The following is a 26172-nucleotide window of genomic DNA, read 5'->3' as shown; positions in this document are numbered from 1 at the left end:
GAAGCTGAGAGAAAATGGAGAGGCAGTAAAGAGACAAGCAGAGTGAGCTTCGGCTTCATGGTATACACTTGCGGTTTTGCACGTCCCCCAAACTGGGCCGTATTTGGTGGGCTGAAAAGTTGACTCACTGGCCGCCATGATGATGTGGATTGGCACATTCATCACTATTTTCAAACCACTAAGGTTAGAAAGAAGTATTGAACATGTTAAGTCAGTTGATGGGTTGTTTTTCAGTTGATGGATTTTTAAAAGGATTTGTGTGACTGAAATAGCCTACTTGATTGTGTTGGCAAGGAAACAAAGATACTGGAAGCAAAAGTAGATTTCAGGGAACCTTACTTTATTTTTTTCTTTAAGGTTTGATGTATCACATCCATTAAATAAATTTCTAACAGAATTTTAAAGGTAGTACTTTTCAAATTGGAATATTAAAATGTTGTTTAAATCCAACATATAGACACTCTAAATCGTGGTTGTTAAAACTGTGGTTTCTGAAGTTGGACTAACTGAATTTCAGTTCTTTAGTTGATTAGTTTATTAGTTTTAGGACTTACTTACTTACTTACTTTTCTCATCCATGAAACGGGGATGATAATAGTATCTCCCTCTTTAAGAACGTGATAATATTGCAAGAAATAAATTGATATAGAAACACATATGCTGCCTCCTAATAAATAATCTGAAAATGGTAGCGTAACTTTTATTATTAAAGTTGTTATTGTTATTTGATTGATTATATTCCTCCCCGTCATCTCCACCCACATTTCCCCTTCCTGGCACATCTCTGTGTGTCCTTCAGTATTGATCTTCCCTAACTCTGTCATGTACAGTTCATGCCTCCCTTCCTCCATTACAGTATCTCTGATACAGTCTCAAGATGAGAGCCACTGTTGCGGGACCGATAAGAAGTGACCACCACAGCAGATTCACTGCCCTCACCTCAACACCTTTATTCCTAAACTTTTTCTGGTTTTCCCTTTGACATGAGGTCTAACCACCCCTGCATGCCTACCATTCTCCTTTTCCCACCCTGGCCCCCTCTGAGTCTGTGTCTGTCACAACATCTCCCATCAGGGTGTGACAGCTCTGTAGCAAGTACTAGATGTGACTTTATTTGATAATAAAGGAGTGCCAGCTGATGCTATAATTATCTGTTTACATAATTATTTTCACTGCTACACACTGAGTTCCGAGGAACTTTTTCATGTTCATAGCCATAGTACCTAGTGAGTGTTGGCCACAAAGCAGGCAGTCACTACAAAGTTTCTTTTTAGAATGAATGATACTCATTTATGAATTGGAACACACAGCTATCACCTTGTGCTGAAGTCTACTACTTAATTGAAAGCTGTGATCTCTTACGAGGCAGTGTGATTTGGCAGAAGTGGCCTGAAGTAGGAGTAAGAAGATGAAGTTCTTTGACCTCAGCACCCATTTCTCTGGGCCCTGGTCTCCCAGCATTTAAAGGGGAGATGCACTTGCTTTGCCTCCTTTACAGACTGTTAGAGCCAGTACGAGATACTACTTTGCCAGTTAAAAGGTTCTCAACAAATGTAAACTGGGCTACCGTTCTGGAGAAGAAGCAAATTTTATTAGCAACTGTTGTACTTGATATAATTCCTACTTTGTTTTACAAAATTTCCAAAATTTCTATGATAGTTGAAAATTTGTGATGAGAAAAATATGTTGCCATAATGTCAGTCTGTGATGTAACACTGCAAGTATTTGAAAAACCATAAGCACAGTTTATTTATTTTAGGGTCTCGTAATGTAATTTTTCCTGATATATGTGACTTTGTTTACATGCTTTATTTCATTACCTCCTAGAGCTTGAATTCCAGATGCATCCCTTTTTATATTTCTTTTGAGCTTTTTAATTGAAGTGTAGTTGACCTACAATGTTAGGTTAGTTTCAGGTGTATGACATGGTGAGGTGAGAACTCTGTATGCTATGCTTACCTTTTAAGTACAGTTTCACTATCATCATTTTAATGCTTTCTGCTCTTGGATTTCTTTAATATTTTCTGATCCATGTATCTTAGTAAATTCACTTGAGAGGAACGGTGGCTACTAGCTACATGCATTGTGGTCTTGGAAGGATGGTCTTTGTTTTTTATAAAATGTAAAATCATTATCTTTTGCTAAAAGATGGTGATATCTTGTGTGTGTCTTAGGCATATTATTTATCTTCTTTGTGATTCACTATCACCACCTAGAAAATTGGGATAATAACAGTTGTTGATGTGATTAAATGGGAGACACATCTATAAATAACTTAAAATAGTTTCCTGGACATAGTAAATGCTCAGTAAAAGTTATGCCTCATTTTTCATTTTAATTCTGGAGTAGCATTGGGATCATTAATTTTTTCTTCCTAACCTGAAGTTTCTCTCTTATTTCTTCTTGATATAATCATCCCTTGATTTTTTTTTTTTTTAGCACATCAAATCATGACCAAATGGGGTTTATCTGAGGAATACAAAGTTAGTTTAGCATCTGAACATCAGTTCAAGTAATTCAACATATATTAAAAAACTAAAAAAAAAAGAAAAAACACTTCATCTGAATAGGTGTAGAAAAGGCATTTAACAAATCAAACATCCATTCCTGATAAAAACTCTCAGTTAAGTCAGAATGCAAGGAAACTTCTCTGACACGATCAAGGGCGTCTACAAAACTGTCGCTGGCATCGGACTGTCATGGTGAAAGAGTAAATTTTTTTTCCCCAAGATCAGTAACAAGACATGATATTTACTCTCATCCCTTGCTGTTTAGCATTATACTGGAGAATCTGATCAGTACAGTAAGAGAGAAAAGCCATCTGTCTTGAAAGGAAGAAATAAAGCTGTCTTTTTTAATTTTAGATTTACTGTAAGATGAAAAATGGACATTTATATATAGTTGTTGAATACAGAATTGAATGAAAACAGTAAAATAATGTCTAAAGTCTTTTCAGGTCATATAGTTTGAGAAATACATGTCGGAACTCTTATTTTTTTATTCATTGAAAACATCAGCCCAAGGGGCGCCTGGGTGGCGCAGTCGGTTAAGCGTCCGACTTCAGCCAGGTCACGATCTCGCGGTCCGTGAGTTCGAGCCCCGCGTCAGGCTCTGGGCTGATGGCTCGGAGCCTGGAGCCTGTTTCCGATTCTGTGTTTCCCTCTCTCTGCCTCTCCCCCGTTCATGCTCTGTCTCTCTCTCTGTCCCAAAAATAAATAAGTGTTGAAAAAAAAATTTAAAAAAAAAAAAAAAAAAAGAAAACATCAGCCTAATGGAGATTCGAGTCCACCGAAGTTACTGTTTACCTGCCATCATCTTCCACTTGACTATTGAAATTTTCCTTTTCACATTTGCAGTAATTTCCACACCTTCTGATATTCATACCTGGTGCTTACAGTACAGCATCCTTACAAATGTAGTAGATAATTTGAAAATACTTTTAGTGGGTGGTACTCCTTTAAAAAGTGTAATAATACGTATTACAGCTTTGGAATGAATGTAGATGGCACACTTTCTTTAGGAAAGTAAATCTTAAATTCACTGTTTTTTTAAACCACACCCAGTTTACAATTAATGGTGGTTAGTGTTCAGTACCTGGGAAAGCTCCAAGTAGCAGAGTCTAGTTTTCACAAAATCTTTCCCTATATATATTCTTGCAGTTAGAGTGACTGTGTGAGTTAACACATGGATGATTCTAGTCACTATCTGCTGAAATTTCACATTTGAGGCGTAGTGTGTTCATACCAGGAGAACAAAGCTGAAATTACATACGGAATTTGCCTAATGAATCAACTTCATAACATTCTCTGTTTCACAATAAAAGTTCTACAGTGTTACTCATTTTAAACCATGCAATCGGTTTCATAAAGCTACATCATGACTTTGTTACTAAAGCATTAGTTTCCCAAAACTAGGTAGTATGTAGTAGGAGTTGAAACTCTGCTTATTATTAGTTCATAACTTGTCAGCATTTCAATTACAACTTACATCTTATTTTCTTAGCCATACTATTAACATAGATTATTTTGATCGTAAAGGTAATTATGTACCTATTCTTACCTTACTCCTTAAGATTTCTGCCACAATTTGTTTAATCATTTCCTTGTTTGGACATTTACTTTAAAGTTTCAGGTTTTATTATGCACAACTTTGTAATGACCACAATAGATTTGTATGTTATTTTGAATAATTAGCCTTGAGGAAAAAAAAGAGACAATCTCAAGAAGATGGAGAAGTGTATACAGTCTTAAGATTCGTAGAGTGATAGAAGTGTACAAGGACCCAAAGAGTTGATGAAGCTGATGATTTATTCTTCATTTCGTTCAAAGGTGATGGCAAGGTATTCCTGAAGAACTACCAAAATTGAAAAGAGGAGAGGGAAAAGGGAGAGACAGGGAGGGGGGGTGGTGGGTTGGAGGGGAGAGACAGGGAGGCCAGGAGTCAGGGAGAGAACTGAAGATTGAGGGTGGAGTTAGCCGAGGATAACAGGATATGTTGTGTTGACACATTCTGGAGAGCCCCAGAGAGGGGTTGCTGCAGGAAAAGACATTAGGGGTTCCAGTATTTACACGCCATGAAAACACTTCTGGGACAAGGTGACCTTTTTTGTTATTTGGAGCCTTTTAGACGAACGGGGGAAAAGGAAGAAAGTACATAACTAGTTAATTATATCAACAGGGAATGTGTAAATCATGTTCACACCTTTAAAAGGGGAACAGATTATGCTTTCATGCTGTATGAGGGGTGCCTTTGTAATGGTATGAAAATACTGAAATGTACTAGTCATATTACCACCTTCTTACTTGTGACTTCTTTCTGTGTATGTCTCCATCACTATCAAAAGAGGAGAGATGATAGGATCCAAGTGTGCCATGTCAAAATGTATCATTTGTCATGGATACTTTGAAAACAAAGGACTGACAGATATTAATTAGTTTGATTTGAGGGATCAGTCTAAGATTTGGTCATTTGTAACCTTCAATTTATGTTTCTTTTAATAAGTTTCATAGGAGAATTTACAAAGGAATCCCACTCCAGCTCAGAGGTGAAGTCTGGGCTCTACTTCTGGAGATCCCTAAAATGAAAGAAGAAACAAGAGACCTGTATAGTGTGAGTATGTACAGCTAACTTGTTTTGAAATTGAAAAGTAAAACCCATTTCCTTTCGCTTTCAAGGTGATGTAAGATATTCATGTCATTTGAAGTTATATTAAAATTACAGTACATTGAGTTTTCTAAGAAAATGTTATTTTCTATATCAGTCGGTCAGTATCAAGTGCTTTTCGTGTACTTGAAATGATCAGTGTTGGGGCATATTCGTGAGGAAAATGGACTAACCCCTCATCGTAGCTGCCCTTTGGCAGTGTGGTGTCACTAAAGAGATCTACGGTTCCCCCTCATGGACATTGTGGGAAGACGGCTGCGGAACTACCGTTACTCAACAGCTGCCTGTGTGTGCTTGACTGTTTGCTTCTGGGCATGAGAAAAAAGTTTGCCTCCAAGATTAGTAGGTATTTCCCAGTTTTGTTATTTATTAATAAAAAGTCCAACTTTTGACTCCGTGATGAGTAACACTTTCCTTAAACTAGCTAATGTGTTAAATTTGTCTAGTCATTCCTTCAATACCCTTTCTAAACCTACCTTTTATATCAGTGTTTGAAAGGAATAGGAAACATATCTAAAAATCATTCTGAAATATATTCCTCAGAAAATGTAAATAAATGGAATAAATTAAAGTAGAATACAATGGCTAACAGAAAAATTATTTATAATTTAAACCCAGTACCAATCATAAAGGGAGCTTTGGAATACTCTTGATACTTTCTTTTCTTTTTCATATAATGTGTGTGTGTGTGTGTGTGTGTGTGTGTGTGTGTGTGTGTATGTATGTGTAAAATTTTACCAAGATGAAAGATAAAAAAATGGTTAATTTTAAAGAGTTACTTATTTTGTGTGTCTGAAACATTTTTTAAATTCGCCATTTGGGCCCTACCCGGACTTTGGGTTTATGTCTTAGGATTTTAGAGTTTCACATTATTTTAGCCTGTTGATAAGATAATTTGCTTTTAGTACCGTAGTTTTAGAGCCAGTATTGAAAGTGATGTCTGAGAAAACATACAGAATGTAACCCCAGCCCCTAGAACAGTGTGCCTGGCTACGTAGTAGTGCTCATTAAATTTTGGTTGAGTTAATGAGAGAACACAGTTCCTCTTCCTTCGCCTGCTCCATTCGTTTCCTTGGGCTGCCACAGAGTGCCACAAACTGAGTGGCTCAGCACAGCGGCAGTGTCTTCTGTCTCACTTCTGGAGGAGAGAAGTCTGGCGTCAGGGTGTTGGTGGGCCCAGGGTTTCTCTTCAGGCTCGGGGACACTCCTTCCTGCCCCCTCCTCGCTGCGGGGATTGCCGGTGCCCCCCGGGCACGCCTGGGCCCATAGCCACATCCCTCGTCTCCGCCTCGTCTTCACGTGGCCTTCTCCCTGTGCGCATCTGTGTGTCCCACCTGATAAGGACGCCAGGTACTGGAATTGGGGTCCATCCCAATCCAGGATGGTCTCATCTTAACTTGATGACATTTGCAAAGACCCTAATCCCCAAATCAGGTCACATTTCCAGGTTCTGGATAGATGTGAATTTGGGGAGGGGGCCCTGTTCGACCCAGCACAGGTACTGGTAGCAGCACTGTGCTTTCAGTTCCTTTTAGACCTTTTCTCTGTGGCATAAAATGATCCGGGCACTGGTTCACACGAGAGATCCATTCAGTAAGTGCCAGTTGTACGATGGCAACCACAAAGGAAATGACTGGCCCGTCAGTACTTCCATCCCTTTCGAACACTGCCATCAGTTCCTCTTTTGACTCTCTGAGTTTTCCCGGCATCATTATTTGATCTTCTTCCTTTCCCATTCCTTCCTACTCTCCCTTCTCCAAAGATGGTATGAACTGCCCTCTTCAGGTTGGAACTTCACTAGGAGTCGAACTGCTGAGATTTTTCTCAGGTGGGTGAGATGGTCCCTGGCTCCTGAGCTGGCGCTCTTGTCTACCACTTCCTCCTATTCTTTTAGTTGCACCTCAGTGTCATCCGCCTCTCTTGTGTCCCTGATCGGTCTCACGGCCGGCGGTTCAGTCCGTCGCGGTTAACTGCCTCACCTACGGCCTTCTCAGCCTCACCTACAGGCGTCATAATCTTGTTGGCCCAACACACAGGGATATCCCGAGTTTGCACGTAAATGCTTTCCGCCGTTCTTCCACCTTCAGGTTTATAGGGTCATTAGATCCGATTTCTTTGAAATGAAATGTGTGTTTTGTATTATTGTTGACACTCCTGGGTCTCAGCCACCCAGTTCCAGAGATAACCAAGAAGCTGCTTTCCCTCCTTGCACTGAGGTAAGAAATATGCTTGATTCCCTGTATTCTGTACTCTTGTGTGTAAACAGGCAATGACATCATCTTTCTGACCCGTTACTTTTTTTTACTACTTAACTGGGATTTGCTTCTGTCTTGAGGCCTTTTTATGTTGGATTTCCTTGTCCTATAGAGAAAGTAATACTATAGACATATTTGCGTGTTTTTCTGCCTTTGAACTATTTTATCATGTCCTATCAAACATTTCTTTCTGTCTTTAGACTTCTCAGTTTTTGCCAGGAGGCCTGTAGAATGATAATTGAAACCTCTTTACTTGCCCATTACCTTAAAAAAAATTAAAGAACAAATATGAACAGATTATCATTTTTTAACTAAATTTTGGTATCAACTTTTATCACTGATAGTATACAATAACATTTTAGTGGTCATGTGATTCTAATACAGTACTGTAAATATCTTCCTCTGTATTTAGGACTTTGAAGTAGACCATGGTTACTCATCATGATTTTAAAAGCTACAGAAACTGCCGTTCTCCGAGCTCCTGCCTCAGAACCCAAGAGTACACGTAGTCATGAAACACTTAACACATACACTCATATTCCGGATAGCCTACTTCTTTCTACTTTTAGCTGAAGTCGAGAATTAGCAGTTGTGTTTTTATATGTGTTCGTTGGAGTTAAGACAGATATAGATAGATATAGATATATACACCAGTACATGGTAAATGAGTCAGTTATAATAGCGTATGTAGATGCTTAATTATACTTAAGCATGGTTAAGTATAGATTAGTATAAATTTTAATCTCTTATCTAGTTAAACTTGGGAGATTAAATATATTCACTTAGCTCCCTTCCTCCCTGAAATGCCACTAAATTGACAGCAGTTTTTGAAAAAGCAAGCCCGCAAGGAATATGAAAATGGAAGAGAGAATGCTGCCAATTTTTGGAAACCAGAATTCAGACAAACATTTAATAAACTTAGCAGACCCGGGAAAATGAAATCCTAGGCTGGCTGTGGGAGATGGGAGATGCAACCTGATTTATATCTGAGTCTCCAGAAGGCTTGGTAGTTGCCAACTCCAGGTACCTCTGGGAGTGGAAGGGAAGCTGAAAACAGTGGAAGCGGTTCAGAGTCCGGTGGCAGAAGCAGTGAGACCCCCGAGGTCCCTCTGCAGCCCTGGCTCGAGGCTGAGGTCTACTGTTTGGAGAGAGTGAACCAGAGGCCTCTGGACTGGAGAGGACACACACGTTGCGGAGGGTGGGGCCACTGTGACGAGGGCACGGAAGAGTACATGTCCTGCACTGGGAGCGTCCCAGCCTCTCCTCCTGTACTCCCTGAACGTTGGCAGCCACGTGCTTGGCTTCCCGACAGGAGCCCAGAAGACACTTCTCTGGGGGACCTGCCCAGCCCCAGAAAATACACCCAGACGTACTGGCTTCAGGGGGACCCCCCAGTGGAGCTGCCCAGCCACGTCACTCTACAGTGAGGACACGGTGGTGAAGCCCCACCTCCGCACACAGAGCTTTCCATCAGCTTCTAGTGTTGTACTTTTAAATAGAAGCAGACAACGAAATACCTCTGTTCATTTGAGGAAAGGAGCTAACATGAAAGACAAACGAGAACAAATGGAAAAAAAAAACTTGTAAGAAACAGACTATACAGCAAGAAGAAAACTTTAAAAAAAAAAAACCCATCACAGATATCTTCAGAGGGATTGAAATAGATGTTACATCCATAAAGCAAGTACAGGATGCTATTAAAAGGAACCTTTGAGAACAACAGAGAGTTATTAATTACAAAAAATCAAAATAGAACTGAAAGATTTTAGAGAAGTTTGAGAATAACAATTGAAGGAGTTTTCCAGAAAGATGATAAAGTCAAAGAGATGGAAAGTAATAGAGAAAATATAAGAAAATTAAATGACAGCCCAGGAGATCCCACACTGTGATAGCAAGAGTTCCAGAAAGAGAAAATGGGAATGCGGCAGGAAGGTTTGAGGAAATCGACCCAGGAGTTACTGAAGAAATTACTCAGAACTGAGAGATGGGAGTCCGAGTTGTTAAGATTGAAAAGATCTGTCAAGTGCCCAACCCTGTGGATAAAAATAGATACAAATCAAGCACAGAAATGTAAAGTTTCAGAATGTGGAGAGAAAACTGCTTACAAGCTTCTAGAGAGAAAAAGATTTCATACAAAGAAACCAGAATTAGAGTTGCAACACCGGAAGCTCTAGAAGACAGTAAAGGCAGTGCCTTTTGAGCAGAAGTAGTTTCCAGCTTAGAATTCTAAAACAGCCAGACAGTTAAGTAAGGAGGTAGAATTATCAGACATTCAGAGTTCCAAAAAAATTTACCTTCCGTACACCCTCCACAGGAGCTACTAGAGGATGTGCCCCTCCAGGACAAGGGAATAAACCAAGAAAGAAGAAGATGTGAGACCCAGGAAACAGGGGACCCAAGCGAAGGATGGCCCAGCTGAGGGTGAAAGGGACCCCCCCACACCCCAGCTGTGCAGCACATCCTGAGGTCCGGGAGCCCAAGGCTGGAGCTGGACAGGAGGCTGTGGCAGAACACCCGCAAGAAGTGGAAATGGGAGAGTACCTTTTCCCCTGCAACAGCACCAGAGGAGATCAGTGCGGCTTCAAGTGAGTTTGGGATTGGATTAGCAGCAAGCAAACAGAAAATGAAGCAAATCAAGAAAGAAGGCAATGATTAGCTTGAAGGAAAACAAAAACACTGTGCCGGAAAGCAACAAGAACTCATAATGGACTGCGTGGCCCAGCTGTGAAGTGCTTTTACGGAGTCTGAGCAGTGCAAACTCGGAGAAGTTCTTCCTTCAAAATTAAAATCTGTATGGTTAAGATGAATGAGAGAAGGTGGTGGGAAGAGGAGAGGATGGGTGTGAGGGAGACCCGAGTCGGGAGAGGGTGGGGGGATGGGTGGGAGGGACGCTCTTCATTGTGTGCCTTTTCATATTCATTGGTGAGCCATGGGCGTGGTCTTCCTAAATGAAAACAGCTTTTAAATGAGAATTATGTTTTGATTTATTATTTTAATGAGAATTATTTTCAACAACTGATTTCCATAAAAACATGCTTTCTTCCCCTCTTTTTTCTCTTCAGAAATTAAAGCACAGAGCACGGGGCTGTTCACCTGACATCAGACAAATAGACCTTGACGTCAACCGCACATTTAGGGACCATATTATGTTTAGAGACCGATATGGTGTTAAGTAAGTAAAGTTTGAAATATAAATGGCATTTATAAATAGTGTTTATTAAAGTCTTCATTAACTTAAAACATGAGTAAGTAGAATGTCTTATATGAACTATAATTTTGATGTATGTCCTAAAAGTTTAAGCTCATTTGGTCTGTGTTGTATGAAACTTAGGATCTAGGTTAACTGAAATTTTTTAACCTTTGACATAGTAGATGCCATACAGTTGGTAAGGAATCATTTTATGATCCAAGAATGGTTAAAAATACAGTAGCTACTTTTATTACAATCTTAGTAAAGAAATTTGAGATTGTGTTACTTTTTGAGAACCATGTCAGTGACAAATAGATCCCTATAAATTTGACCCCAAAGCATAGCTGAAACAAAAAAAGAGGAATGGATGAATGAATGAGTACTACCGTTTACGAATGAGAGGGATAGTTTTGATGACCTCAGGATCAGGTAGAGTTCAACAAAAGAAACAGAAACCCGGTGAGAGGTGTGTATTCAGAGATTTATTGAGAGGAGTTGGTTTATACAGTAGCGGGGGCTGGCGAGGCACGTCCCCTGATGGGGAGGCAGGCCATCAGAAAGGACAGGCTGGCACTCGTGAGCACAAGCCGGGCTGCTTTCCACAGAAAGAGCTGCTCCAGGGAAGCCTCACATCTCTCTTAAAACCTTTCAACCGATTGAATCAGGCCCAGCCAGACTATCTAGGACAATTGCCCCTACTTAAAGTCAGCTGATTATAGATTGTAATCGCATCTACCAAATACACCTTCTTTCAGTAACACCTAGGTTAGCTTTTGAATAACTGGGAGTTGTAGCCTCACCAAGGTGACACATAAACCTGACTGTGACCGTGTATCCTTGTCGACTCAGTTTCCGAATACAGATAAATACAAGGCCATACTTTTGCCTAACGCGATTTTGCCTAGGACTGAAACTATGCTAGTCCTTACCCCGCAAGAGGATGCAAAGTCTTTGGTGATGGTTACTCTTTTGCTTTGATATTCTGAAACCTAAATACTGCGATATAAAGTTAATTATTATTAATATATCTAATATAGCTAATACATTAGATGAAAAGGGAAAAGGAAGGAGGAAGACAAAAATATTTTTAAAATATATATATTTATGTACACACACACACACACACACACTCATGCCAAAATAAGAAATGCTCAGAACAGTGATAACGGTCATTTCTGTGGCTGGGCACGTGGTGGTGGCTGGGTTCCACTACACATTTCATATTCCCTTTGTCCTCTGCAAGTACCTCAGCTGGTAGTGGTTCTCTACCTGGTGGGATGGCCTAAATTTTAATTCGGGACCATTAGCAGTCCTGCCTGAATTAGATTGCTGTATTTTTCCATTGACTTCAGTCGCAAGGTTTGGTTATACTAAGAGACCCCCTAAGTATTCTCCTGTGTTCTGGGCATAGTCTTCCTTACATCCATTATGTAGTAGCAACTCAGTTTCTCCTTAGTAACCAGGATCAGCCCCTCCAACCAGTACAGTCAGCCTCCTTCGCCTGGTGATTCAGAGGCTTGAGGAGCCCAAAGTGGCTGGGTGGCAATCTCAACTACCAGTTCAGTGGGATCACTCCTAGACCAGCAGCGCTTAAGGCTGATGGGATGGGAAGCAAACGTTTTGCTAGTGGACTCCTAGGGATCATAGTGGGTTGAGCCATCCCCATTTCTGCCGCTTGGATCTTGGAACCCAGTTCCTGGCTGTGGGACCGATAGCACCATGTCGTGGGGGCTTATCGAGAGCACATACAGCTTCCCACGGGATGTGGCCCCAGCCCTGCACGGTATTGTACTGAGCTGGCACTGTCATAGGCTTCGCCAGGCCTCCATAGTTCTGTGAAGCTGGCTGCTCCCATGTGGCTGATTTTGTAGTGAGAATAGTTCAGTGAAGGATGGCAACAAGTTTGAGAGGTTGTGAAGCCCTTTGTGTTTTTTGGTGTAAATTTTATCAGAATGAATGTCATCTAACCTTGAATTTAGACTGTATAGATTATCGTTCACGTTTGAGCTGGGGGTCATTTCTTTATTACAACAGTGATTTTGTCTGGATTATCTGTTTTGAGGCAAACTGTTTATTTGTTTAAGTTTGTGTTTTTAAAGATAGGTGAAATAAGTGAATTGTGTTTAATATAAATTCTCTTTTCTCTAGGCAACAATCCCTATTCCATGTTCTTGCTGCATATTCTATTTATAACACGGTGAGTTGGAGCACACCCACCCACAGCTCTTTGGGTTGTATTCTGAGGAACTGGAGGAACTCTTGGGGCTCTCCCTGCCTCTGTGGGTCTTTTCAAGGCTCCTCTGGTGACCCTGGGGTCTTAGAACAGAGCCACTTTGAAGTGGGAAAAACCACCGCATGCCAGTGAATCTCTCGTTTTCCCCTCTTTCTCTGGATTGTTTTGTTGTTTTGTGATGTTGTTTGTCTTGTTTTTATTTTACACAGTAGTGCTGAGAATGAGCAGGGCTAGAAGTTTAGGGAGTCAGTGGGCAGATTAATTTTTGCTTGACCCTTGAACATTCCTCACCACCACTGGGACCGAGGTTGCCTTTCAGGGTATGGACCTACTTGCCAAGCCCAGGAGCAGGCTAAAAGTAAACTTTTTGGTAATGGAACATGTTGTTCTTAACGTACTTATAACTCAGGGGAACATAATAATTTGGGGAAAGATAAATTAGTGTTGAACCTAATGTGGATGTTAAATAAATGCTTGTTGACTGGGTTCTAAGGAGGACAACCTTGAACCTTGGGTGTGTAATTTCTATTATAGTAAAGCATTTCAGTTATGAGAAAGTTCAAGCTAGGACAAGTTAAAGAGTTTATTAAAGGCCATTTCATAGAAATGAAGCAATGGTTGGGCCTCATGGAATTTGGAGCTGGACAGTGAGAGTGAGAAGACTTCACTGAGAAAGAGAGCTATACTCTGTCTTTTCCACTCTGAGGCCATGTGGTAACTCTGATTATCTCTGTAAACTGTTTGTCCCACTATCTCTGTCCAGATTCCTTTCTTTGCCACTTTTCACTTTTCCCATGGCTAAAATAGCACCCACAGAATGGTCGACATGACCATTCTTTGAAATTGCATTCCACCATCTGATTACAGATCTCCTCGAGAGAGTATGGGATTAGTCAGTGCAGCCGATTAACTGTTCCCCTGGGGTCAGGTGACCTCTTCTACTCCAGCAGCTTTGGTTCATGTGGCACAAACATGAAGCCCTAAGGCCCCATCGTAAGCAGGGAGTATGGGGAGAGTAGGCAATTCTCAGAGAAGGGACAGAGACTGGTTGGGTATCCCAAAATGTGTCTATATAAAGGCCTGGAAATCCAGAGGAAAAGAGACAGCAACGTGGAAACTGTAGGAGGAGAGAAATTTGCCAGCATTTGAACAAAGAGGGGGAGTATTGAACTGAGAATCATACATACAAAGGAAAAATAAACCTAGCACTCTTTACAGAAGGTATAATGGTATTGAATAGGAGATAATAAAAATACATGCAGCTTTAGACTTTGTCCACACTTCTACATTCATTCTTGAATACAAATTTATTCTTTTATAGCATATAGTTCAGTGTTGTAAAAATTGTAGTCTTTATCTGTAGAATTGCCCATTCTTTAATGTGTTTAAGCATTTTCTGATTATTTTGTAGGGCAGTTTTTTATATGTGTATATCCATGTGATTTGATCTTAAAACCCCCAGTTTCTTTGTTCTCATTTGTCTTCAGGAAGTTGGATACTGTCAGGGGATGAGCCAGATCACAGCTTTGCTCCTTATGTATATGAATGAAGAAGATGCCTTCTGGGCCCTGGTCAAACTATTCTCAGGCCCCAAACATGCCATGCATGGTAAGAAAACCCCAGAGTTTACACAAAACAATAAACAGGGAAGGGAGAAAAAGGTAAATTAAAACAAAGTCAAACTTTGGGAGATGCTTGTTAGGGTTAAGGACCAAAAATTAATGTCTGGGAGTTTGTTCGGTTAATTAGTGTTTGTGAGTCATTTCTTATTTCCTCCTTCTTTATTGAACTTTGCTAAACATTTCTGTTCACGTTTATCTCTGTTGTGTTTGCCTCAAGGTATACTGTTGGCATTCTGAAATTCTCTCCTCACTTGCCCCCAGTCAGAAGAAGCTAATTTAGGTTTGGAGGAATTTAGGAAGAGCTGTGTTACCGGGAGAAATAAAAGATGCCTTTTGACCAGAACTTTCAGACTGTCATGCAGTTCTCATTTCAGTGAGATGTGTGCTTTGCTTCTTGTAGCCATAAAATTGATTCCATTTTACAATAAAAGGCGGCTGATGACATGCTGCGGGTACTTTGTTATTTAATATCTCAAAACTTGCATGAGTTTTTGGTTCTCAGGTTAGAAGATTGTTTTTAATAACCTTTTTCCTAAATCTGCCAAGCATATACAAGAGATTTTGGAGAGTTTGTATTGCAACTTCTCTTGGAAGTAAAAGTGCCATTTGCCCATATAATGCAAAATTATGTTCCCAGTGCCATCCATGATAATACCAAATTAAAAACATTTTTGACATGAATCCCTCTAAGAAATGGATCATCTAAGTTCCATTTGTGAGTAAGCTTGATGTGGTGAGGAACCTGCCACATGTTGAAAGTGATATTTTAACATTTTCAGAATTATGACTATAGCTTATTAAATCTCACGTTCTTACCATGTGGTTTCTATGGAGGTATTTTGTGGTGTGTGTGTGTGTGCGCGCGCGCGCGCGTGTGCATGTGGTCATCTCCCTCAGTTTTCCTAGGGAATCTTTTTTTTTTTTTTTTTTTAATGACTACTACTATTACTACTTCTACCGCTGATAACTGTTTCTGGACACTTTGTATCCCATCAGTAGACTCCAAAAGTAAGAGGTAAGATACAGCATTTTGAACTGCCATCCAACACACAGTCATTTGAAAAGGCATCTTGAAGAAAAACGACTGTCCCTTATCCATCTTTATTTTGACTGGCGTTGCTCCTCTGTGCTGAAGTGCAGAGGCATGTGCAGAGGCATACTCAGGAGTATGTAATCACGTGGAAGACTGCCCAAGTTCAGGGAAGTCCTTTCTTTCAAACATACCCGATAGCTTACTTTCAGCAGTTGTCACCAGTCTAATCTGTAAAGTAACATTCTTACTATCCTAACGTTTGCATTTATTGTGCAGCTTAGGTCATTATCGTGGGTAAGTTTATACTTAGAGATATTTGCTTCTAGGTCTGCAGATGGAATTTTATAACTAAAGGTTGCCTCGGTTCTTTGCAAATCCTGTATGATAGTGATGTCACTTAGAAATGTATAGAATAAAGTGAGGGCTGAAGAAAATGAGATTTTAAAACACCAAGTCCGGGATATCACTAACAAGTGAAGAAATGTTAGCTATCTTAGCATCCTTGAGCTAGTGTTTATTACCGAGGGGCATTGCCTTTTTCAAAATGAGACCTTCTCTTGAAATTCTTCCAATTCCCATTCTTATCAAATTGACCAGGAAAGTGGCACAGATATAGATTTTTTTTTTTTTTATGACCTAATTTCCCTGGAAAATGTTACTATGGGAGGCATAGAATCTCTATCTCTGGAAATTTTTACAAATACCTTAGAAAACTGAAAATTAGTTAACAAATAGGCCTTCCCCAAAGATTATAAAGCAGTGTTTCCCAAAAGCATGTCTCTTGCGTTCTTGGAGAAACACAGTTTTCATTTTTGGAAACAGATGTTCTGTGGGGGAAAAAAAAAGGTGGACTCTACGATCAACTAAGTCTGGCAGAGAGAGCTAAACAAAGTTTCTTTAGTTTATAAAACATGTTAGTAGCATTAGGAAGCTCTTATGTATCATGAATATGCAACAAGGGTCCCTATAACACAAGGTCCTTCCTCTGGATTCTTTTTTAAAAACAGAGCACAGCTATTAACATCCTTCAAAGTTACAGAAAGCCCAGACTGGAAATAACTAATGGGAGAAATGATGCATCTGTTGAGGATACTTCCTTTCTAATGCATTGTGTAGAATATCTGAAAGGAAACTTGTAAATAAACATACATGTAGGGTTCCATGAGATAAATACACAAAATCAGTACTAATTCACCATTTACGATTTGTTACTTCCTAGAAATCTTACAGATTATATTGTGTAATCAGATGGGATAAACTACAACGTTAGATAGAATGTTGATCATATAGTGCCAGAATGTCTTAGATGATGTCAAATATCACTTACAGAAAGGATTAAAAGTGATAAAAACTTTGGAAGCACAATATTAATGAAGTTGTTAGAGTAAGACTGAAAAAAGTAATGTTTGTTATGTAGGATATTGACAGTAAAATAAAATGGTAAGTCCTTAAGACTAGAATAACCTATAAAAAATTTGTACATTTAAACCACAAGGGACTCTTAAATCCAGAGAGCAAACTAAGGGTTCCTCGAGGGGTGTCGGGTGGTTGATGGGCTATGTGGGTGAGGGGCTGTAATGAGGGCACTTGTTGGGATGAGCACTGGGTGTTGTATGTAAGTGATGAATCACTAAATTCTACTCCTGAAACCGTTGTTACACCATACGTTAACTAACTTGATTTTATGTAAAATTTAAAAAAAAGAAATTTTAAAAAATTTGCACATTTAAGATATGCTTTAAGATACTTCAAGAGAACAGATAATCCTGATAAATGGCTTCAGTTCATTTTTCATCTTTTCTTAATTTCTAAGTTTCCCTTTTAATTCAGAAATATTGTCCTCTTTTATATTTTTACAAGGTTATAAGAGATCTCTGGCAAACAACTACTAGACCACAAGTTTCATTACCCAGAGCTCATACACGATTATTTCCTTGGTGGGGAAGACAAATATCTCACTAACTCCTGGATTTTTGTTGTTGCTGACAGTTAAAAATGAAAACAATGTGTTGTATTTTAAAAGAGGGGTTTTTGTTGTTACTGTTTATGAAAAACTGTTTTTATGTTTGTATTCTAGGCTTTTTTGTTCAAGGTTTTCCTAAACTCTTGAGATTTCAAGAACATCATGAAAAAATACTGAATAAATTTCTATCCAAGCTTAAGCAACACTTGGTAGGTAGATATGAGTTTGACTTACACCCACTTATACCAGGAATGAAGCTAGAGGAATTGAGTGCAGCCTTTGGTCCCAATTACTTGATTGATTTGCAGTGTTGTCCAGTTCCTTTCCTATGCACTTGTCATTGCCAGGTGTTTGAAGAGCATGAGATTTGTGAAATTTAATTGTTGTTTATGTTTATTTTTGAAGGAGAGAGAGACAGAGTGTGAGTAGGGGAGGGGCAGAAAGAGAGGGAGACCCAGAATCTGAAGCAGGCTCCAGGCTCCAAGCTTTCAGCACAGAGCCCGACACGGGCCTTGAACTCACGAGCTGCGAGATCATGACCTGAGCCAAAGTCAGACACTCAACTGACTTGAGCCACCCAAACGCCCAATATTTGTGAAATCGAGTACTGATGAACCATCACAGCCCTAACTCATAGAATCAAACCACTTCTTTGCAGATGATATATACAAATAATATAGTTTTTAAAGATATATGATTTCTCTGTAACTTTGGAGGCTTTTTTATGGCAGCAAAAGTACTTTAAGGCTCATACAGACATCCTTAGTGAACCATATATATACTCTACTATAAAACACGATGAGTTAGTGAAGCAGAGATAGTTCACGGTAAAATGTGTTCTAGAGAATCAAAATGTATTACAATCCTGTATGCGAAGGATTTATTCTTAAGGTGATTTCCAAAAGTGAAATTGAGGGAGAAAGAGAGGAAGCACGAAGAGAAAAAAACTAGAAATACTCTAGCATGAAAAAGATTTGGAATGAAACGGTTTTATGTTTAGTTTTGACAGCTACCTCCCAACAACCTTCCTGACTTTTAGTATTAGATTGTCATATTTCATTTGCTGCAATCCAGAAATTTGAAGTCTTTGTTTTTTTCAGGATTCTCAAGAAATCTACACAAGTTTTTACACAATGAAATGGTTTTTTCAATGTTTCCTTGATCGCGTGAGTATTTGTTTACAAAACCCAGTCGTAAAATTATAAATACCAGATGAGGGGTGAGCTGTTAATCTTATCTCTGTTTTGTTTTTAATTATAGACTCCCTTTACACTAAACCTCAGAATATGGGATATCTACATCTTTGAAGGAGAACGAGTTCTTACCGCTATGTCTTATACAATCTTAAAATTACACAAAAGTAAGAAAATGTTTAAGTATAAGGATTTCACGAAAATCAAGGCTTGATTTAACTCTGATTTCTCATTCCCCACCCAGTTTCAAATTCCTTTTCTTTTTGTGGTGGATTAAAACATTTCTTGAAAGTTCATGAAGAAGTCATGTTTGGTTGGTAATTGGCTTTCCTTGGTTCTGTCACATGACTAGAAGCTGATTATATTACAAAGGTCTTTGATTTGTTTTTCTGTTTCAGTTTCATTTTCACACTGAAGCAGTGGAACACAGTGTCCCGATTTCACTATTAATATTATTCCAACCAAGTTTTGTTTCCTTATTCCTTTCATCAGTCTGAATCTCAGGTTTGTAATCAGAGACGAGAGAGACCAAAGAAACCAGGCCCTTAGTTCAAAGGTCTAGAGAGAGGACATTTTCCATCATTGTTTCTTTCATCCAGGAAAAAAGCCTCCAACTCTAAGCTGTAGACCAAAGATGGGGAACCTTCTGCTTATCTCTCTGCTTGACCGCATTGTCTCTGGGGCAAGTACAGTCACTGTCTCTAGTTGCACACATGCAACAAGGCTTTAAAAAGTCTTCAGTTGCAGTATTTCAAGGGCTGTATAAATTTGGCATGCTATGCCTTACTTTAGAAATCGAGAAATGAGAGTTTTCTTCATGGATATAAAGAACCTTATTCATCTTTAAGCCTCTGTTCAACCTTTATAGTTATAACTCCTCGTAGTAACTTCTCTTGTAACTGCAGAGAAGAGAGTCACTGGAAGCTTTAGAACTTCCTAGAGTGCCTCAAGCCTAGGTCTTAAACATACATGGTTTCACCTGTTTTGGTCCTTCTACCCTCTTAGGTTCTTTTTGAAAGATTCATCTGTTCAGCCTCCCACCTAAACTATAAGCTAATTGAGTACTTGGGGTCATGTTTTGTAAGTTTTTTTCCCCCTGTTGTGCTTGGCATTGTTCTAAGTACATGTTAGTATTTTAATATAAAGTTGTTTGATTGCTTACTTGAAAAACATGACTTCGGATTATCCAAAGTTTAGATACAAATGAGAAGTCCCAATGAAATCAAGTTTGTATTGTTTACTCTGAAAGATAGGGATTCAGAAGTGCTGTGGTTCCTTTCCCTTAAACCCAGTCCTCACTCCTCCAGCTCACACACTGCTGCACTGAGATAACTGTGTCCCGAGACTCAGGGTCTGTCAGAAAGCCACAGGAAATCAGTCTCTCCTACCCCATCCACCCCCTCCCCATCTCATTCCCTCCCCTCCTCTCCTCTCCGTGTCCTTTCTCTCTCTCTGGATCATGAACTAAATGTGGAACAAAAGTATACTTTTTATTAAAATTTATATGTATTAGTTTAATGTTCATTAAACAGCAAGAAAATAGAAACATGATGTTATATTTCTCCATAGCTCTGTTCACCACCTTAAATTATGTTTTATTTGTATGACTTTTTTTTTAAAAAAATGTGTGTGTGTTTTTGAAAGAGAGAGAGAAAGAGAGCACAAGCAGGTGAGGGGTAGAAAGAGAAAAGGAGATAGAGAATCCGAAGCAGGCTCCAGGCTCCACGCTGTCAGTGTAGAGCCCGACGCGGGGCTTGAATTCACGAACTGTGAAATCATGACCTGAGCCGATGTCAGACACTTAACCGACTGAGCCACCCAGGCGCCTCTTATTTATTTGACTCTTGCTTCATTTTGGCAAGTGAGAAGTTTCTTCACCCTTGGCAAGTAAACTGGAAGCATAATAATTACTTTATATCCTATCCTATCATTGGGCTAAATAGCTATTGGAAAAAACGTGTCTGCTGCTTTATAGTTTTTTATTAGTTAGGAAGACAGAAGCTCCAGGATTCATGTGAAGTTGCTTCACCAGAAAACTTCAAAAACTGTGTCTGGGCACCTGAATTCAGTGACAGCTCCCCTGAGATTTTGTTCTTGTTTTTTTCTTGATTTCCTTAATAATATTTAGAGACATTGTTATGGGATTATGGGAGGTTTATCACACAGTGGTTTTAAATAGTAAAAAAAAAAAAATGTAATAACCTAACTGTCCAGTGTTAGACTAATTATATAGTACTTATATCCAATGGACTCAAAAGCGTAATCAGTTTTTTAGATTGATACATGTGTATACACATCTGCTTGTAGGGCAGTGGCTCTTGGGATCCTAGCTGATTTTTGCTTTCTACTTTGTATCTGAAATTTGAATTTTTTTTAACAAAACTGGTTTCTTACGTAGAAATACAAATAAGAGTAATCATCTAGATTTTTTGGAAATTCTGATATAGTAAAAATAGAGACTTGAAATGGGTTTGTGTATGGTAGGTAGAGCTCCATAACAATAAAACAGAAAGCCCTCATGGCATCCTAGTTGGCCTGTGTCTCTAACAGGTACTTGCTCTGGGTTAATATTAACGTCTAAGGTATGGGTAGCCTTAAATAAACCAACGAAAAGGTATTTAGCAGAATTTACCTTCTGCTGTCTCCCCAGAGTACCTGCTTTTCTCTGTGACTGCTTTAATGTCAGAAAAAGAAAAATGTTTGTTTGTTTGTTTGTTTATAGAGAAAGAGAGCATGCGTGGGAGCCTGTGAGTAAGGGGAGGGACAGAGGGAGGGAGAGAGAGAATCCCAAACAGGTACTGCACTGTCAGCACAGAGCCAGATGCAGGGCTTGATCTCATGAACCATGAGATCATTACCTGAGCCAAAATCAGGAGCCAAATGCTTAACTTACTGAGCCACCCAGGTGCCCCAGAAAATATTTTTATCTTACAGAGTTTCAGTGATTCTTACAACGCTATGTATAAGCTGTATGCTGTGCCCTTTTTGAAAACTACAACCCCAGAATAGAATGCATTATCTTCTCAACCTGAAACAGCTGTTGATGCAGCATTCGTGTTTCTCTCATTCTTTCTTAGAACACCTAATGAAACTGTCCATGGAAGAACTTGTAGAATTTCTTCAGGAGACCCTGGCAAAGGATTTTTTCTTTGAAGATGACTTTGTAATAGAGCAACTTCAGATTTCTATGGTAGAACTGAAGCGCGCAAAATTAGACCTCCCAGAACCTGGTAAGAAATACTCAAAACACTTTATATCTAAATCATAATTAAAGTTGGGAAACACGGCGCAATGAACACAAGCCGTTTCTGTTTCCGAACATAAGCATTATGCGTACTTGTGGATGGCAAGCTGCTTATGGCATTATGCTTATTTTAAGAAAAAGCAAATAAACGCATTAATGAAATCCGCCCCTCCTAATAAAATAACTGTACTGTCCCTAGTTAAATTTAGAAGGTTTGGGTGGCAAATAATACTGATCAAGAGTAGTAATCGTGGTGCTTTAACTGAACATAAACAATGACCTTTACTTTCATCACGTCATGTTGTAAAACCATAAGTAATAGCAGAGAAAGTAAAAGATCCATTTTGTAGAAGAGGAAATTGGTACTGAAATGCTTATGTACAGAGCTACAGAACCAGCAGATGGCATTATTGACTCTGGAGTCCAAGTTTTCTGACTGCTGATCCAGGATTCCTTGCAGTACATTGCTGTGTGGATAATATATTTTATTTGCTTCTTTCTTTTTTAATTTTTTTAAAAGTTTATTTTTATTTATTTTGAGAGAGAGAGAGACAGCAAGCAGGGGAGGGACAGAGAGAAGGGGAGGCAGAATCCCAAGCAGACTCGGCCCTGTCAGTGCAGAGTCCCATGCGGGGCTCAGACTCAGGAACAGTGAGATCGTGACCTGAGCCAAAATCAAGAGTCAGACGCTTCACCGACTGAAATGCCCCTTTATTTATTTTTGAGAGTGAGAGAGACTGAGCACAAGTGGGGGAGGGGCAGAGGGGGAGGGAGAGGTAGACACAGAATCCGAAGCAGGCTCCAGGCTCCAAGCTGTCAGCACAGAGCCCGATGCAGGGCTCAAACCCATGCCATGAGATTATGACCTGAGCCAAAGTCAGATGCACAACCGACCGAGCCACCCAGGCTCCCCTTATTTGCTTATTTCAGTACAGCTTTCAGCACCTCCTATTAGATTATCTGCAGGGTGCTGGGGCAGAGACCCAACAACTGAAGAGAAAGACGTGGTCCTTGTGTCAAGGTGCACACAGGAGAGACAGAATTTATATAACTGATAACAAATGAAGTGTAAATAAATAGGATAATTGGGGAAAGATCAAAGGAAGGATAGGATGGGAGGCAAGAGAAAAGAAAATGTGGAAATAGGATGGCAGCAAGAGTAACTCAGAGTTATTACTTACAGCGAATGATTTGCTGAGAAAAAGGCATTTTTCGCCCATTTCCTTTCTTGCCTTTGTTGCACTGGAGGGTGTGGTAAGGGAGGAGGGAAGCCGAAGAGCCTGTGTGAGAGGTTGAGGAGTTAATTGGGGTCAGGGGTTATGCCCTCAGGTAGAGTCCGATGGAACATTCCCCAGTCTCTGGGGCACACATTTTGGTGTCTTCTGGATATGTCTGTGCGGATCAGGCAGACATACATTCATGGAAGGCGCATCTTTCTCCATTTGGTGAAAACCAAGATGCTCTGCTTTTAGTTACTTAATTTTGAGGGGTCCTATCAGCATTTCTCCAAGGTTCGTTCTGGGTCATCCAGATTCTCTAGAAAACAAAACGTCACAGCAATGATTGATTGTGGTCAGCAGCCTTGTGAAACGATCACCTTTGCTAAGTGAGGTTACCTTGTGTTCAGTGCAATAATGTCCATTCCCCACTAATTCTTTACCTGGAACGGCAATGACTAACTGTATTCTTGCCACTTTAACATTTATTTTATTTTGTTAGTTTTTTAATGTTTATTTATTTTGAGAGTGAGAGAGTGAGCAGGAGAGGGGCAGAGAGAGAGAGAGAGAGAGAGCGAGGGAGAGGAAGAGAGAGAATCCCAAGCAGGCTCTGCACTATCAGCACAGAGATCAGCTCACAACTCGTTAATTGTGAGATCATGACCTGAACCAGGTCCAAGAGTCAGACGCTTAACCGACTGAGCCACCCAGGAGCCCCTAACATTTATTTTAAAATATCTTGCATTAGGGGTGCCTGGGTGGTTCAGTCGGTTAAGCATCCAACTTGGGCCCAGGTCATGACCTTGCGGTTCATGGGTATGAGCCCTTGTCGGGCCCTGAGCTGACAGCTTGGAGCCTGGAGCCTGCTTCAGATTCTATGTCTCCTTCTCTGTCTCTGCCCCGCCCCTGCTCATGCCCGCTCTCTCTCTCTCTCTCTCTCTCAAAAATAAACATCAAAAATTTTTTTACAATAAAATATCTTGCATTCTTTTAAAAAGAGTTAAGACAACTTTTAGTAAAAGACATACAGAAAGAAAAAATACATAGTAGAACTATTTAACCATGAGAATAAAATATTATAGAAGAGGATGACTAAGCATCTAACTAGCGGGTATCATTTACTGAGTGTTTAGTATGTGCCACATACTACACTCATTATGTCATTTAATCCCTAAAAATAACTCTGAAAAAGTACTCGTCTGCATTGTACACATGAATAAAATTAGTAGCTGTAGTTTGTAAGATCTTTTTACTGGGAAATGGTAGAATGTGGATGGAGGGGGAGATGCAGAGAAAGGGAAAGGGAGAGAGAAATAATCCCAGAAACACTAGCTAACGTTCGCTCTGATCCTACTGGCACTTGAAGTAGAACGTGGTGAGGTGGCTCCCCACTTTCTCCATCAAGAATCTGGTTTTCACCTGTATTTCTACTGCTGCAGCATCGACTTCCTGGAATTTGTGCCCTGCAGCCTGCCCAGTGTTATCCTCTTGAAATTACTTCAAGCTCTATATGGAGCATGAAGATGGTTCAGTGATCACTCTGGCAGGAAATTTTAATCTCCTCTCTGTCATCTTAAAAGGACACATGAGCGTGTTATTTCTTTGTGGCTCCTTTTGTGCTGCCTCCATTCGTAAGTTGTTTTCCCAGACCCACACAACATGCGGCATTTTAAATTGTTAGTTTATCTTTCTAGCTGAATAGAGTTTTCCATTGTTTTGACTTGCATTTCTTTAATTTTGATTGAGTGTCTTTTATTTTTATTGGACATTTTAATTTCTTTTTCTGTAAACTTCCTGCTTATCTTCTGCTCCCTTTTCTATTGGTGTGTTTGTGCAAATTCTTCGTAAGTAAAGGAAATGGGCCAGTTTATTGTTATTGTGGATACTTTTCATATACAATTTTAAAAAAAAATTTTTTTTTTCAACGTTTATTTATTTTTGGGACAGAGAGAGACAGAGCATGAACGGGGGAGGGGCAGAGAGAGAGGGAGACACAGAATCGGAAACAGGCTCCAGGCTCCGAGCCATCAGCCCAGAGCCTGACGCGGGGCTCGAACTCACGGACCGCGAGATCGTGACCTGGCTGAAGTCGGACGCTTAACCGACTGCGCCACCCAGGCGCCCCTCATATACAATTTTTAAAAATTTAATCAGTCTTTTTCTTTTAACAATTTTTTTAATGTTTATTTATTTTTGAGAGAGAGAGAGCAGGGAAGGGGCCAAGAGAGAAAGAGAGGCAGAATCCGAAGTGGGTTCCAGGCTCTGAGCTGTCAGCACAGAGCCTGATGTGGGGCTCGAACCCACAAACCGCGAGATCACAACCTGGGCCCAGGTCATGGATGAAGCCCAGATCCTTCACCAGCAGAGCCACCAGGTGCCCCATCAGCCCTTTTCTTTATGGCATCCCACTTCTGTGTTCCACATGCTGAATGAAAGGTTTTTGTTACCTGTATTTTCTCCTATGACTTTTATGCTTTATTTTTTTTATGATTAAATCTTTAGCCCATCTAGAATTACTTGTGGTTTAAGGGAAGAGTTTTAAGGTGTGTTTTTAATTTCCACAGATTTATGAATTTTCCAGTTTTGCTTCTGTTAATTGAATTCTTTCTTCATGCTGTTGTGGTCAGATAAGATACTCTGTACAGCATCTGTCTTTTAAAATCCGTTGAGACTTAATTTGTGATGTAGCATACCCTGTGTCCTAGAGAAGGACTCATACACTTGAGAAGAATGTGGATGCTGTAGTTGTTGGGTGGAGTGTTCCGTAAATATCTGTTAGATCTAGTTGGTTTACTGTGTTGTTTTCGTCCCCTGTGTGCTTACCTTCTCTCTGGTTGTTCTGTCTATTATTGTGGGCCACGTATTGAAATCTCCAGCTGTTACTGTGCAACTCTTCCTCCCTTCTGTTCTGTCCATTTGTGTATCATATATTTTGATGGTCCATTATTAGGTGCATACGTATTTGCAATTATTGGATCTGCTTGCTGTATTGAACCTGTTATTCACATGTAGTGTCCTTTTTTGTCTGTTGTAACCTTTTTTAGATTTATAGTCTATTT

At 39.8% G+C, this 26172-nt stretch overlaps 1 protein-coding gene across 7 annotated transcripts in view; it reads left to right on the top strand.

Annotated features, from left to right (window-relative positions):
* The window catches only part of USP6NL (USP6 N-terminal like), a 182896-nt gene that overhangs the window by 131050 nt on the left and 25674 nt on the right, over positions 1-26172 (top strand). For 5 of the 7 annotated variants that reach the window (XM_047065505.1, XM_047065511.1, XM_047065507.1 and 2 more), the window contains 8 exons: positions 5002-5109; positions 10481-10590; positions 12757-12805; positions 14329-14449; positions 17574-17668; positions 18560-18625; positions 18720-18819; positions 21730-21882. In XM_047065505.1, the coding sequence (XP_046921461.1) occupies positions 5002-5109; positions 10481-10590; positions 12757-12805; positions 14329-14449; positions 17574-17668; positions 18560-18625; positions 18720-18819; positions 21730-21882 (802 nt within the window). Of the gene's footprint in view, positions 1-5001; positions 5110-6514; positions 6992-9841; positions 10004-10480; positions 10591-12756; positions 12806-14328; positions 14450-17573; positions 17669-18559; positions 18626-18719; positions 18820-21729; positions 21883-26172 lie in introns of those variants that run through there. The other 2 variants (XM_047065510.1, XM_047065509.1) reach the window with 2 other exon arrangements.

The sequence above is a fragment of the Lynx rufus genome, unplaced genomic scaffold (genome assembly GCF_022079265.1).
Source record: "Lynx rufus isolate CCGP_SWC_20201006 ecotype Redwood Valley unplaced genomic scaffold, mLynRuf1.p SCAF_7, whole genome shotgun sequence".
NCBI lineage: Eukaryota > Metazoa > Chordata > Mammalia > Carnivora > Felidae > Lynx > Lynx rufus.
This window is presented reverse-complemented; position numbering and strand designations above follow the sequence as displayed.